Raw genomic sequence first — 16,033 nt, 5'->3', positions numbered from 1 at the left:
TCCTCCTACTTCCTAAGACAAGTGTGTTACGTTGCTAATTATATTTATAGTCTCTTACTCCTACAAAAGAAGGGATGAGTTCAGAATTTCACCGCAGATAATGCATTTATCACCTATCACGACAGCTATCATCTGGAAGACACCAATTTTTCTTGTAATATGTTATGGAAGCTTAAAGAATTGATATTCTTCAACTAAAAAGACCCAAACCAAATGGGAAGAAGCCTGCCTACCAGCGCTGTGCTTTTCACATAGTACCCTGAACATCAACCACTCTTACTAGCCAAAGAAAATCTAGGCTCTCGTCAACAACAACGACGACAACGGGAAAAGAAATGAACAGATAAGAACCCAAACGAACAAGAAGTGGTGGTGGTGGTGGGGGAGGGAGGGAGATGATCTCTGCACCACTCAGCTGGGCAAATGCTGGAAAAGTGAAGTATTCTGAGCTTTCAAATGATAGGACCAAAGAGAGAACTTTACTATTGCTCAGTGTCAGTATGTGTGTTACACGATTGATGTGGGTCGGGGAAGGAGGAAAGGGGAAGGAGAGGGGTGTGTGGAGGGGGGAGGGGGGAAGAGGCAGAAGATTAGAAAAAGCAGCTTTTACAAAAACCACTAAAGAATGCATAAAGTGACCCTTGCACTTTGTTTGTTTGTTTGTTTTCTTTTGCTCTTGCAAACAGACGAGGTGCTGCGGTACAGTGGCCGCAGCGCCCATGTAAGACTTGTGTAGTTGCATACGATGTTTGACTCCGGATCTGGAAGAGAGCAAAACCAGGTTAAAAATAAGGAGTTAGAAGCAAAAGATGCAGGATCAGCCTCAGGGGTGGTCTCCTCTGAACCCCTGCATCATGTTTAGCTAGTGCATACAGGGCAGAAGCTCTTTGGACCAAGCCTTGGACCTGAAGAAGCAATTCAGACCAATCCTTGGACATGGAGAAGCAATTCAGACCAACCCTTAGACCTGGTGAAGCTCTTCAGACCAAGCCTTGGACCCGAAGAAGCCCTTCAGACCAAGCCTTGGGCATGGAGAAGCTCTCCAGACCAACCCTTGGACATCTTGCTTCCTTCAACAGCCACCTGACACATCTGTTTGCAGACGGTAACCACGCAAGGAAGGAGCCTCTTTCTCCCTCCCACATCCCCAGGACATGACTGATGGAGAGCACCTCATTTTCCCAAGAGGTTCAAGACACTACGCACTGCCTTGCACCACCACTACGGGCAATTTCTTGGGCATGGAGCTTAGAAAGCAGCATCTCACCAGTGGTATTCAATGCCCAGGATGACAAAAATATGCAGATGAGATGCTGCCTGCTAATTACACAATATTTTGTTATGGGCAGGATTAGTCCAGGGTAACATTTGCAGCAAGGAGAGGTTTCAGATGACCCCTTGGACTGGATGAGGTCTGTGCTGCATCCCCAGGCAGCATTGTGTTTCTGTTGGCCACATCGCCCATGGCATGATGGACCAAGGGCTCCAGCAAGTTGCAGAGGGTGTTTAAACAAGCAGCTGGGATTTCTGGGGTCCTTAGCGTGGACAGAACCTGCAGCTGGTTGAAGACAGCTACATGCAACCCCAGTGGAAGTGAACAGGACCATTTCTCAGCATGCTTTAGCAGGGAGGGGCAAAAAATGTCAGGAAAGTGATATGAAAGCTGGGGAGGGGCTCTTTATTGGGGAGCGTAAGGATAGGAGGAGGAGGGAGTGGTTTTAAAGTCAAGGAGGGCAGCTGGAGAGGAGCTGGGAGGCTGAAATCCTTCCTGGGAAGAGGGGAGGCCCTGGCACAGGGTGCCCAGAGAAGCTGGGGCTGCTCCTGGATCCTTGGCAGGATTCAAGGCCAGGTTGGATGGGGCTTTGGGCACCCATGGCTGGTGGGGATGTCCCTGCCCATGGCATGGGGTGGCACTGGGTGGGGCTATGAGGTCTCTTCCCACCTGAAGCAGTCTGTGAGTCTATGAAATGCATCCAGAACCTTAAAGCAGGAAAATTCCCACCCTTTAGCACCAGGCTGCACTCAGAGCACCATGATGTCACTGAGGTCACTGGTAAAGCCTTGCATAGAAGACCAAGGTACATTGTGCGTTGCTAAAAGCCTCCACAGCCCTGTGACATCATGCTGGGCAGCTACCCCTGCCAGGGAGAAGCCCTAAATGGTTCTTCTAGAGCATTTCTGGGACAAAGGGGTTCAGCAGCTTTGCAGGAAGGAGAGGAGCGATGTGGAAGCGCTCAGCGGGCAATGAGTTGACAGGGGCAGAGGGAACTCCGCAGCACTTACATGAATTGGCCAGTGGGTTTACCAGTGTGGAGGTACGTAGCTGTAGGTGGGGGTTCCTTGAGCCCTGTATGTTGGCACGGAAACTGGATGTGCTCCGATGGCGGTGTGTTGTGGGGTGGTCAACAAGGTTCCTGAAATGGCAGGGAGAACTGTTTAGCAAAGAGGAGAGTTCCCTCAAGGCAGCAGCACGGTGCTGCAGGCTGCATCTGAGGGGCAGGCACAGCATCGGCTACTGTTTGTTTTCTTCTTCCATTCCCCCCTCCATCATTCTGCCTGTGAGACCTGGATTGAAGGTGTTTGACTCACAAGCTTCCCTGCACAGAATAAACCCACCTGAAGCTCCAGCATGTTCTCCATGCTACTTTCTGCCCTTAAACTCACCAGTTTTCCTGACTTTCCTTGTCCCTAAAGACCATCTGCTAACCTGGTGGGACCTTCCACCTGCTGAAGGCACCAGACTGCTGCAACAGCAGATAGCTGCAGCAATCAAAGCGCCTAAGGACCAAACAGGAAGGGATAAGGGTTGCCAAAGGAGATGAGAAAAAACCCATAATAAATAGGCCTTCCAGGGAAAACGAAGAGGTGCTTTACCACTCATCCCCCCAGGGCAGTGGAGCTCTTTTGTTTCACTTAAACACAGAGACTCCAGAGCCTTGGGATCACAGAATCACAAGGTTGGAAAAGACCTTTAAGATCATCAAGTCCAACCATTCCCATCCTAAGCTAAACCATATCTCTAAGTATATGCAGCAGAAGGAGCGATCCTCTCCCAGCCATGAAGCAGAAGGCCTTGCCCCACTATAGCCTCTTTATCTTTTCAGGTCTACAGCTGATTGGCAAGGGGATTTTAGGCAAGAATTTACACGGTGCCTTCAGCAGACACGGGCAGGGAGAATACAGCTCCAAACCAGAGTGGCCAGCAGGGACAGGGAGGTGATTGTCCCTCTCTACTATGCCCCCATGATGAGGCCCCAGCTGGAGTCCTGTGTCCAGATCTGGAGCCCACAATACAAGAAAGATGTAGAACTGTTGGAGAGGGTTCAGAGGAGGCCACAGGGATGATCTGAGGGCTAGAGCACCTCCCCTACAGAGAGAGGCTGAGGGAGCTGGGCTTGTTCAGCCTGGAGAAGAGAAGGCTGTGTGGGACCTCATTGCAGCCTTCCTGTCCCTGAAGGGAGCAGAGAAACAGGAGGAGAATCAACTTTCTAAAAGGGCAGACAATGGCAGGACAAGGGGGATGGAGTGAAGCTAAAAGAAGGAAAGTTTAAATTGGATATTAGGGGAATTTCTTTCCAGAGAGAGTGGTGAGGGGCTGGAACAAGCTGCCCAGAGAGGTGGTGGATGCCCTGTCCCTGGGGGTGTTCAGGGCCAGGTTGGATGGGACCCTGGGCAACCTTGTGTAGCTCCAGGCCTGGAGGTTGGTGGCCCTGCCTGTGTCAGGGGAGTTGGAACTCTATGATCCTTGGAGTCCCTTCTAACCCAGACCATTCTATGATTCTATGAAACTGTTCTCTTCTAACTGGGGCTCAAAACAACTCCTCAGTTTCAGGGTATCTCTCTAGAAATGCAGCTAACGAGATGTTAAAACATCCCATGTGCCTTAATTCCATCCACCCACTTCTCAGAAGCAACAGTAAATCTCTTGGAGTGGTTCTTGTCATACCCAGGCAGTAATATCTCTACTTGCAACAGGGATTGTGTCCCGTAACAGAGCCCCATGTCACAGCTAACACAGATGCAAGAGGATGAATGATGTGTTTCTTGGCATAATTCAATACACAATCCTAAGAATTGTTAACGAGAGTGATGCAGGCTTTGGAGAAAACAAACTCCAGCCCCTGACCTTACTTAATGTGCTCTCAGTTAATTGCAGCTTGAAGCAAGGATTTGTGATACATAAACCAGGGTTAATGTTCATTTCATTAAACAAAAGTGAAGCAAGAAGTATCCTAAATTAAGGGGCTTGAGGACAGAAATGCCACTGGGCAAACCCAGTTATTCCTCTACTTGTGGAACAGACAGATGCAAAAGGGCATCACAGAATCATAGGGGTTGGAAGGGACCTCCAGAGATCATCGGGTCTAACCCCCTGCCAAAGCAGGGTCCCTAGCTCATATTGCACAGATAGACGTCCAGACGGGGCTGGAATATCTCCAGAGAAGGAGACCCCACACCCCCTGGGCAGCCTGTCCCAGAGCTCCCTCACCCTCACTGGGAAGAAGCTCTTCTGCATATTGTTGTGGAACTCTCTGTGCTCCAACTTGAGGCCATCGCCCCTTGTCCTGTCCTCACAGACACTGAGAAGAGGCTGGCCATGTCCCCCTGTGTCCCACCCTTCAGATATTGATAACCATTGATCAGATCCCCTCTCAGGCTTCTTTTCTCCAGGCTGAACAGCCCCAGCTCACTCAGCCTTTCCTCGGAGGGGAGATGCTCCAGGCCTTTCATCATCTCCATGTCCCTCCTCTGGACTCTCTCCAGGAGATCCCTGTCTTTTTTATACCAGGGAGCCCATAGCTGGATACAACACTCCAGATGGGACCTGACCAGGGCAGAGTAGAGGGGGATGATCCCCTCCTTTGACCTGCTGGCCATGCTCCTTTTGGTGCCCCCCAGGATTCCATTGGCCTCTTTGGGCACACTGCTGGCTCATCCCTGTCTTCTTTATTCCATCCTTCTAGAGTGATTCAAACGAAAGGTCTCCTCTGCTGACCTAAACACTGGGTTAGATCAGTATCAGCAGCAAGTGAATTGAGTTTTGCCTGCAAAGGAGTGGCAACTAGTGAGCTAAACAAACAGACAAAGCTGCAATTTTCTACCTGCAACGTGCTTCTGCAGCTACTTGCCAGATACACCCTGCAACATACACATAGTTCTCCACCCAGGACACCTCTCCCATACAGGTTGTTTGGGTATGTCCCACCTGAGAGATGAAACTACAACTCAAACCAGGGTAAAACTTCCCTTCTTACCTGCTGACATTGCCATGGTGGTCCCAGCGACCATCCCCATGGCCACACCGTTGGTCCTGGGCGCAGCGACCGGAGCCGGATAGATGGCCGATGGGATGCTGTTGGGTTGAACCACGGTGGTGTGATGGATAACGTGAGGCTGTGCCGCGTACACTGGCTGGGTATAATAAGCTCCCTGTTTGAGAGGGGGGGGGGGGGAAACCACCATCATCTCAGTCATTTGGTTGAAAGCACAAGACAAAGCAGTGACTCTAAGCCTGGGGTTTTATTTAGAGGCAACCACCAGCTCTGCATGCAATGGGTGTAACACAGGGCTTGATGTCAGCAAGGAGTTACAGCTGCTGCAGCTGCAGATCCTGCTAGGGAGTGAGCAGTGATGCTCTCAGGGCCAGTCCTGACAGCTGCAGCAGCACAGCACCACACCTCCCCCCTGCAGCAGTCGGGACACAGGAGGTTCCCAAACCCAGCCCATATTCCAAGCCCGGAGTGGCTCCACTGTGATGGTGCTTCACCTCAAAACTCCAAGCCCTCAGTTCCTCCAGATGTGTTGCACAAGAAATATTAAGGCAAGCAGGCATCACACATAGGTGCTGGTACAAAGAGCTGTCCATGGGGCATCATTTGAGCACTGATCCTCCCCATGAGCAGGGGCAGGGAGGGGATTGTCCCTCTCTGCTCTGCCCTCATGAGGCCCCAGCTGGAGTCCTGTGTCCAGACTGGGGACCTCAGTACAAGAAAGATGTAGAACTGTTGGAGAGGGTTCAGAGAAGCCACGGAGATGATCAGTGGGCTGGAGCACCTTCCCTACAAAGAGAGGCTGAGGGAGCTGGGCTGGTTCAGCCTGGAGAAGAGAAGGCTGTGGGGAACCTCATTGCAGCTTTCCTGTCCTGGAAGGGAGCAGAGAAACAGGATGGGAATCAGCTTGTTAAAGGGCAGAGACTGGCAAGACAAGGGGGATAGAGTGAAACTGAAGGAGGGAAGGGTTAGATGAGATATTAGGGGGAAGTTCTTTCCAGAGAGAGTGGTGAGGGGCTGGAACAGGCTGCCCAGAGAGGTGGTAGGTGCCCTGTCCCTGGGGGTATTCAAGGCCAGGTTGGATGGGGCCCTGGGCAACCTTGTGTAGCTCCAGGCCTGGAGGTTGGTGGCCCTGCCTGTGGCAGGGGTTGGAACTCTGTGATCCTTGGGGTCCTTTCCAATGCAGACCAGTCTGGGATTCTATGATTCTATGAGCATGCTCCTATGCCTGAGACCTGGACAAACAAAGATGAAGCTATAAACTGGAAGAGGGTAGATTTAAACTAGATTTAAGGAAGAAGTTTTCACTGTGAGAGTGGGGAGACACTGGCACAGTGCCTGGAGGTGTTCAAGGCTGAGTTGGATAGGGCTTTGGGCAGTGTGGTCTAGAGGAAGGTATCCTTGCCCATAGCAGGGAGTTGGAACAAGATGATCTCCAAGGTTCCTTCCAACCCAACCAATTCTATGATTCTATGAACCTAATCCCATGGATGTCAGGAATGTTCCTTGAGGACAGGGATTAACATCATGGGTAGGAACGTCAGCTCATCAGGGCAAACTGTGTGGCCTCCATTTGATGGGATGAAACAGGACCTGGACCCAAAAGACTTTGGCTACTTGTGTAACAAATGAACAAGAGATGGAATTAAAGGAGAGGCTGTGGCTTTTGCCTGATCCCGAGGTACCTGCTTGGGTCCAGGAAGTGTGTTGTCTTCTCAGGTTTCTGATGGGAGGCAGAGGGGCTCTGAAATCCAGGCTGCCAAGACCCACAGGGTTTTGAAACAAGGAGGCAAGGGTGGGTGGGAACACAAGACAGGAGCCAAGAAAAAGCTCCACATCCAAAATAATGAAGGTCCCAAAACATAAGCAGTGCAAAGGAGGTAACTGCCATCCCAGGAACAGGCAGGGACACTGCCAGCACCTGCAAACCAGGGATGGGCAGAAAGATTAGAGGGTTGAAAACAACAAAGGAAGATTTTATTGTGTGTTGGTGAAAGCCCTTAAGAACCCCTGAAAGTATGGATTAAGGGCAGAAGGAGATGCAGGTGAACTATTAAATGACTTCTTTCTTTCAGGAGCTTACTTGATGAAAGGAGAGAGGTGATGGCAACAAGAGGAGATGCTCTGGTCTCAACAGGGCTTGGATAAACCATTCCATGAGGTTATAGCTGCTGGAGAAGCTGGTTATTTGACATTGAAGAAGAAGGGGAAGCCAGGGAAGCTGAAGGGCCAGGCTGCTCCAAGAAGCTCATGATCTTCAGTGGGAAGGGACATCAAGGTGATTTCTGGAGGACATCTGCCCTAAATTGCATCCCTGTGGAGGATCTTGGCCCGAACACATAGCTGGAGGCAGTGACAATGGTGGCAGAGAAGATGGTACTAGAAACCCATCCAGGTGCTCAGGGAGGAGCTGCTCCATGAGGTCACAAATCTGGGTCATGCCTGAAGTAGCTTATGCTGGTGAAGGTGACACAGGAGCTTTTCCATGGGAGGAGGGAGATGCAAATCGAGTGAGATGCCAACAGCAAGTGGCCCTTGGGGTGACACAAACATCCACGGGACTGAGAGCTGGGTGCAGGGGCCACCCCAGGGCCTGTCAGCCCCAGCACTCAGGCATGTGATACTGGAGGAAGGGACCCGATTCCCAACCTGGCCAAGCTACAGGGATGCCACTGCATTGATTCCACTGTGCACTGACAACCACGCAACACCACATCTCATCCAAAGTATCCAACAGAGGAGCCCGGAAAGAGACCCCAGCATCCTGGAGACCCACCAAGCCCCAACACAGATGCTCAGCCTTGACATCTAAGGATGAAGCCATACCAGAGCAATGGACTGCATCTCCACACTGTTGAGTGAAGCTGCCACGGTGGCTGGCGAGGCACCTACCTGGGTGTACAGGTTCTGCTGTGGATAGGCACTTCTGATGGGGTACATAGCGGTTTGGTACGGATTCGGAGACGGCGAGTAGGGAGGAGGCGCGTTGTTACTCTGGGTCGGTGGGACCTTGTAGGGGGTCCCCGCAGTGTACCCTGGCAAAGACAAGAGGAGACCAAGTTAGGGTGAGGATTTACAGCCACAGAGCTGGTCCACCCAGCACATGAGCAATGCAAGCCACCGTTCATGAGGCACTGCCTGCTCACTGGACATCGCTCAGCATGGAGGAGACATACCTAGATGCACCAGCACCTACTGTCATCGCATGAAACCCATGGAGCCAAGAGCTATGAGTCTGGCTTCCAGCTCCAGACTAGCTGATCACTTCAGTCAGGACTGCATCCTCCACCCAGCCTGGCAGCAGCTATTCCCACACTCCCTACACCGAGCTATAGAGTGATGAGTATTGTCAGTTGTCAAGGCATAGCCTGATAGGACTCATCCAGCACTTAAATCACCTAAGAGAGCAGTATCCCCACACCTGCTGGCCCATTTTTATACATCTACTTGACTGTGGTACTTGTGGGTGAGAAGCTGGACATGAGCCATCAATGTGCATCTGCAGCCCAGAAGGCCAACCCCATCCTGGGCTGCATCCCAAGGAGTGTGGCCAGCAGATCAGGAGAGGGGATTCTGCCCCTCAGCTCTGCTCTGCTCTGGGGAGACCTCACCTGCAGTGCTGTGTCCAGCTCTGGAGCCCTCAGCACAAGAAGGACAGGGACCTGTTGGAGCGTGTCCAGAGGAGGCCACAAAAATGATCCAAGGGCTGGAGCACCTCTGCTGTGAAGCCAGGCTGAGAGAGTTGGGCTGGGTCAGCCTGAAGAAGAGAAGGCTCTGGGGGGACCTTAGAGCCCCTTCCAGTCCCTGAAAGGTACCTGTAGGAAGCTGGGGAAGAACTGTTCCAGAGGGCATGGAGCGACAGGACAAGGGGATGGATTTAAACTCAAAAAGGGGAGATTTAGGAAAAAGTATTCAATGTGAGGATGGGAGATCCCTGGCCCAGGTTGCCCAGAGAGGTGGTGGAGGTCCCATCCCTGGAGACATTCAAGGTCAGGCTTGCTGGGGCTCTGAGCGACCTGCTCTAGTGAAGATGTCCCTGCTCACTGCAGGGGGTGGGACTAGATGCCTTCAAAGGTTGCTTCCAATCTAACACCTCTTGTCCCCATATTTTTGTCCTTTCACCTTTTTTTGCTTGGGGTGTGATGGGCAAAATCAGAATTTAATTGCTGGGGGGGATCTAATTTCATAGCATAGTATTGCTGTCCTCTGCCTGCATCTGCTCCCAAGCAATGACCAGAAAAGCAGCAAAACCAATGATCCAAACCTTCATCATGATTCTATGATGCTGTCCAAAATATGGAGATTTGTCCAAAAAAATTAGCCTAACAAAAAATAACCTAAAGGATAATGTGGTATCAACTGGTCTGCTGGCTGTGGGTGTCACTTTGGGGTTTTGCTGCTACTTGCTTTAAGTTCTGATATGTCTGTTGCTTAAAATATCGCATTTTCCTTCCAGGAAGACCCAGTGGTACCAGCTCAAGATCATAGAATCATGGAATCATAGAATCACAGACTGGTCTGGGTTGGAAGGGACCCCAAGGGTCACACAGTTCCAACCCCTGCCACAGGCAGGGACACCAACCTCCAGGCCTGGATCTACACAAGGTTGCCCAGGGCCCCATCCAACCTGGCCTTGAATACCCCCAGGGACGGGGCACCCACCCCCTCTCTGGGCAGCCTGTTCCAGACCCTCACCACTCTCTCTGGAAAGAAATTCCCCCCAAAATCTCATCTAACCCTTCCCTCCTTCAGCTTCACCCCAACCCCCTTGTCCTGCCCGTCTCTGCCCTTTAACAAACTGATTCCTATTCTGTTTCTCTGCTCCCTTCAGGGACTGGCAGGCTGCAGTGAGGTCCCCCCACAGCCTCCTCTTCTCTAGGCTGAACCAGCCCAGCTCCCTCAGCCTCTCTTCATAGGGGTTCCCTCAGGCTCTCTTTGTCGGGGAGGTGCTCCAGCCCTCTGATCATCTCCGTGGCTCCTCTGACCCCTCTCCAACAGTCCCCCATCTTTCTTGTGTTGGGGCCCCAGCTCTGTCACAGGACTCCAGCTGGGGCCTCCTGAGGGCAGAGCAGAGAGGGACAATCCCCTCCCTGTCCCTGCTGCCACCCCTCTTCTGATGGAGCCCAGGATCCCATCACTCTTCTGAGCTGCAAGAGCACACTGCTGGCTCATGTGAAGTTTCTCTAATCCTCTAATGCAAGTTAAGATCCTCTAATGCAACTCTGATCATATTTGGGCTTGTTAAGAGACTTTCCCAGGACTAAGAATCCCTATTCTTCTTCCTTCAAGGTTCCTTCCTACCTGTTGGCTTGTGATGAATACGGAGTCAACCCCCATTTTGCTCTCCAAAACAAAGGTGTGGTGTTTAAGTGCTAAACTGGGGGGAAAAAAGTTCTCAACAACACTTAGAATTTGTGCTTTAAGGGTTTGGGTTTTTTTTTTAGGGTAGATTAAAAGATGAGCTGCTGCCATGGGATACCCCAGACTTCATCAAGTATGCCATGAAGAACTCAAGGTGATGCCACAGCTTGATGTACGGTTAAAAAAAGATGGCAATGGTAAAAAAGAATCCACTCACATAAGCAAGAAAAAGCATGTGGAATGGGATGGCTGGTGAGAAAATGGAGTCAGCCAGCAGGTGGGCTGGGAGGGAGAAATCATCCTTAGAGCAAATGGTCCCCGATGACTGTGTAGGATGGAGAAGAGAAGTCAAGGCTCAGCCCAGTGATAACATCTAAACACTCAAATATAATGAACTAATTTACTCAACCAGTGTTGAGGGCAGCAATTAATGAAGGCCAAGACTTCAAGCCTGCTAATAGCCCCTATTATCCACCCAGAGCTGAAACAGCGTGAAGATAACAAGGAGCTTTCTAGGAACTCCCAAACACCATCTAACCACCTCCTGATTACTGCAGATTGGGAAAAAAATGTGTTAATTAAACAACTGAGTAGCTGTGACCCTTTTTCTGACTCACGATAGCAGCAGAGCAGCTATCTTTAAATGAGAGATGGAAGCAGAGAGCGGAAATGCAGGTTTGAATTGGCCGTGTTCACCATAGCAGCAGAATTGGAGACTCCTCCATCATGAGGGGAGGCTGCTCAGGTGGCCAGGAAGGCCAATGGCATCCTGGCTTGTGTCAGAAATAGTGCGGCCAGTAGGTCTGGGGAGGGGATTTTGCCCCTGGACTGGGCACTGGTGAGGCTACACCTCGAGTACTGGGTCCAGTTCTGGGCTCCTCACCATAAGAAGGACATTGAGGTCCTGGAGTGTGTCCAGAGAAGGGCAGCCAGGCTGGGGAAGGGGCTGGAGGGCAAATCCTCTGAGGAGCAGAGCACCAACCTCCTATTTTTCAATCTCTTTTTATTTTTTTCTAATCCAGTTCCTTTTTTCAAACAAAGACCTTGGAGACTGGTAGTTGTAGGCATCACGCTTCACTTCTCATGGGCATCTGGAGATGTGAACCAGCTCAAGGCTGTGTGGTTTCACTGCCTTGAACACTAACACTTGCTGCAGTCACCCCATTGCTGAATCACGGGCAATTTAGCAACGATATTAAAAAAGTTATTAAACATAATAGTCCAGGCAGATGTAATCTTCCATGTTTATAAACTGGGGGAAAATAGAACAATTTGCGGGTAAAAATGAAGCATAATCGAGTTTTAATGACACAAGATGATGGATGCTCCTCTCAGGAAAGCATGTCTGACAGCTAATTTGAAAGCCTAATTATGACTATCTAAATACCTTATTAGGATTAGGAGGTTGGGATGGCCGGTGCTATCGCTGCTTCACGGTTCAGCAGCAGGCTGGGATTTTAAAAGCAATAGTGAGCCTTTAAGCTCCAGCTTCAATTAAAATTGCTGATTAAATCCCTCAGGCCATTCTAGAAAATCTCAGCCTTACTGATCCTGGGACACAGAAGTGCCCCGAGTTGCACAGATAAATTTTTCTACATTAGCTCCAAGGTTGGCAAGGGGAGCGGGAGGAGAAAGATTTGTGTGGACTTTAGAGCAGCTCCTCTTGTTTCCATATGAAGGGTTCATGTTGCCCAGAGAAGGGCAACCAGGCTGGGGAAGGGGCTGGAGGGCAAATCCTCTGAGGAGTGGCTGAGGGAGCTGGGGGTGTTGAGCCTGGAGAAGAGGAGGCTGAGGGGAGACCTTCTCAGCGCCTCCACTGACCTGACAGGAGGGTGCAGAGAGGTGGGCAATGGTCTCTTCAGCCAGGGGACAGGAGATGGGACAAGGGGAAATGGGCTCAAGCTGCACCAGGGCAGGGTCAGCTCAGATGGGAGGGAAAAGTTCTTCCCTGCAAGAGTTGTGGGGCTGTAGAACAGGCTGCCCAGGGAGGGGGCACCCCTGGGTGTGTTTAACAGAGGGGTAGATGAGGTACTGAGAGATCTGGGTCAGCACAGGACAGGAATGGTTGGACTTGATGAGTTATAAAGGGCTTTTCCAACCTTGTGATTCTGTGATTCACAAGCTTAATTCCTTAGGTGGATAAGGAATTGTTTGTGTGGCCATACTGAGGGTTGATGTCAACGGCTCAATGTCCAAGCGGAAAACCAGTAAGGAGTGGTGTCCCTCAAGGGTTTGTACTGGGACCAATACTATTTAATATATTCATCAATGACAGTGATCGATGCACCCTCAGCAGGTTTGCAGAATACACCAAGCTGTGTGGTGAGGTGGACATGCTGGAGGGAAGGGATGCCATCCACAGTGACCTGGACAGGCTGGAGAGGTGGGACAGTAGGAACCACATGAAGTTCAACACGGCCAAAGGCAAGGTCCTGCACATGGGTTGGGGCAATGCCAAGCACAACAGGCTGGGTGGAGAATGGATGGAGAGCAGTCCTGAGGAGGACTCGAGGTCTTGTGGAGCAAGAAGTTCAACCTGACCCATCACTGGGGGCTAAGTGAGATTGAACCGAAGGTCAGAACCAATCTGAGATACCCAACCTGAAATACTTCTGATTTTCCAGATCCATGGTTGAGATGGCATGTCCTAGCACAGCACTGGTGAAAGCCAACCGCAGCTCTAAGCCTGAAGCATCACTGCAAATCAAACCTTGAGGTTTTGTCTATTAAATTTAATTTGCAAATGAAACATTCCCATGCCAGTTATCTGGAAACGAGACCAGCCTGCCTGGGTGTGGCTGGTGACCCCATTATTAATCTTATTTATCATCCATATTTGGGTGGTCACAGCCAAATTTTGCCCCCAAGTCTTTTCCTACCCCGGTACCTGCTCTTGCTCTCCCTGATTTCGAGGGAGGAATCTCATCTGCAGCATCCTGGAGGTGCAATGAGGAGCAGAAATAACACATGAGTATGGGCTGAACTCCAAGGGGATTTTGCTGAATAATATCTACATTTCTACTAATTACAAGCTGAGATTTTCCCCAACACTCACAACTCATTCAAACCCTGTCTGGCATGAAATTAGTTTTGATGGAAAGCCCATGCACCCTGTCAGACATCCAGCTCCTATCCCAAAGAATGGTAGGGACATCCCTCCTTCATAGAGAAAGTCTCCCCAAAGCTTTTAATACATTTATTTGCATCCAAAATACCCAAACCACTATTTTTTCCCGTATTCTCTCATTCAATATTCACAGAATCAGAGAGTCACAGGGTTGGAAAAGCCCTTTAAGCTCATTGAGTCCAACTGTTCCTGTCCTGTGCTGACCCAGATCTCTCAGTACCTCATCTACCTGTTTGTTAAAACACACCCGGGGTGGGGACCAAATGCTCAGCTGAAAGAGAGCTTCACCCTTCTCCACTTGACTTCCTCCTCCTGAGGAGTACTAGGAGGGTCAGTGCTCTCCTTTTCATGTTCCTTCATGGTTTTAACACACACAACTAAAAAGCAGGAGAGATGCTACCATGTTTTCAGAAGAAATAACTCCAAGAGCTCTGCCATTTCATCCCAGAAGGGAATTGCACAGTGCTGCCACTGGGCAGTTCTGGCAGGAGAAGGTGACGGATCTACTACATGGTGCCAGCAAGCTCAAGAACCTGCAGCACCCTCACCTCTATCAGGGCTAAGGACACACGGACACAGAGACACCCACACGGACACAGAGATACTCACACAGACACCAATGATCCCATTCCTTGCCAAAAAAACCCATCCCCAAATAACCCACAGGAGGTGGGGCAAACGGGCATGAAACAGCGAAGTAAAACCCCGGAATAATAAGATTTATTTACTGAATGCTGCAGAAGAAGCCTGGTAAGTTCTGTTCTCGGTCCCGGTGTCCACCGGGAGGTGGAAGGTGCCCTCCGTGGCACAGGAGGAGGAGGTCTGTGGCCAGGCTTGCTTCATCAGAAGTGTAGCTTGAGTGAAGACAGAGAAGAGGTGTCACACAGGGCAATGTGGAGATACAGCTTCTCACATTTATGTTACACCTGAACCACTTTGCTCCTCTCTTCCTCCCCCCTCCCCCCTATTCCTAGGGGACAGCAATCCATAGGAATTTCACACCATGGTTCCTCTCACCTGCTCCCCGTGGAGGGATAGTTTCCACAGTGCATCGCACCAAACCAGTTACCTACTCTAAAAGACTGTTTTCCTGAGCTAAGTGACATGCATGAAGATCTACACCCAAGGGAAGTCGTCACCAGAGCCACCATCCCTCCCCAGATACCACTGTGCAGAGGGACCAGTAATGGCTGTCCTTGGCCATGTGTTTCCCAGTTGGAAAACTGACTGAGGCTGGTGTGCAAGGCATTTTATCCACAGTAAAACCCTTTGAGATCCCGGCATGGTGGGAACCACTGGTGGACAAGGTACTGGTCACTGTGACTGTCCCATCACAACATTGGGTTGTCCCTAGAAATTCTGGAAAGCATGGTCAGCAGGAGTGCTGGCTTTGGGCAGGTCACACTGTATCCTGGTTTGCAGAAAAGTATTTACAAAGCCAAGTAAAATAATCCAGAAGGATCTTAAGAGCCAGATCTTGTGGGATTTGAGATGGGACCATCAGAAACCAGCCATTTTGTGAGACATTTTCTGAAAGAGGAAAAGTTCTTATATGTATATATTCCTCTACATAAGGAACCACCATTGGCTATACCTTTATCCTATATCCAAACACATTGCTGATGCTTATTTAAGGACTGAAGGCTTTCTGGACCGCATCTACGGAGAAGACAAATCACCAACCCAAGCTTACAAACCATGCTCCTTCCCAAAGCTGGAGCCTCCATGAAAAGCTGAACAGGTCTTTTTCTGTCTTTCTTTTCCCCTGAAACTATGGACCTGTCCTAGCTCTTTGTTCCAGGCTGATCTCAAACGGTGGCTCCCACCATCCTTGGTTTAAGACCCACCACCTCCAAATGGAGTGCATACATCTCTTGAAAGCCTCAGCCAGTTATTACAGCTCGCTGCTCACCAGCTTAACAAGCTGTTCAAGCTGTCATTACAAAAGAAAGAAGCTCCAGGTTTTTGATGTGCCAGAGTATGTATTTCACACACCCAGCTACTAAGGAAAGAAAACCACGCGAGGGTTGGTCGACCCTCAGGAAGCCACTTAGTAGTTAGACCTTGCTGTGAAGTTGTGGAGGGTAAAGGAGGTAAAATGAGGCAGCTGCTGGAATGAAAGAAAATCACTGATTTATAGCTTCTTTAAAGGTATTTTTTAGTGAACACAGTAGCTAGACTGTTGATGTGCTCCCTCTTTACACCATATTATTGTATTCCTCAACAGCTCTAGAAGGTTGGAGGTCAAGGCATGTTCCCATTGTCCCCTCTCCCT

At 50.1% G+C, this 16,033-nt stretch overlaps 1 protein-coding gene across 1 annotated transcript in view; it reads right to left on the bottom strand.

The window, feature by feature from the left end:
• Positions 1-463: 463 nt before the first annotated feature.
• Positions 464-16,033, bottom strand: part of FAM168A (family with sequence similarity 168 member A) — a 179,677-nt gene continuing 164,107 nt past the window's right edge. The window contains exons 4-8 of the mRNA XM_084280231.1: positions 14,487-14,612; positions 8,163-8,305; positions 5,256-5,430; positions 2,284-2,414; positions 464-761 (exon numbers count right to left, since the gene is read on the bottom strand). Of these exons, the coding sequence (XP_084136357.1) occupies positions 2,302-2,414; positions 5,256-5,430; positions 8,163-8,305; positions 14,487-14,612 (557 nt within the window). The 3' untranslated portion in view covers positions 464-761; positions 2,284-2,301. The remainder of the gene's footprint in view (positions 762-2,283; positions 2,415-5,255; positions 5,431-8,162; positions 8,306-14,486; positions 14,613-16,033) is intronic.

Source organism: Gallinula chloropus, assembly GCF_964237585.1.
Source record: "Gallinula chloropus genome assembly, chromosome: 1".
Lineage (NCBI taxonomy): Eukaryota > Metazoa > Chordata > Aves > Gruiformes > Rallidae > Gallinula > Gallinula chloropus.
This window is presented reverse-complemented; position numbering and strand designations above follow the sequence as displayed.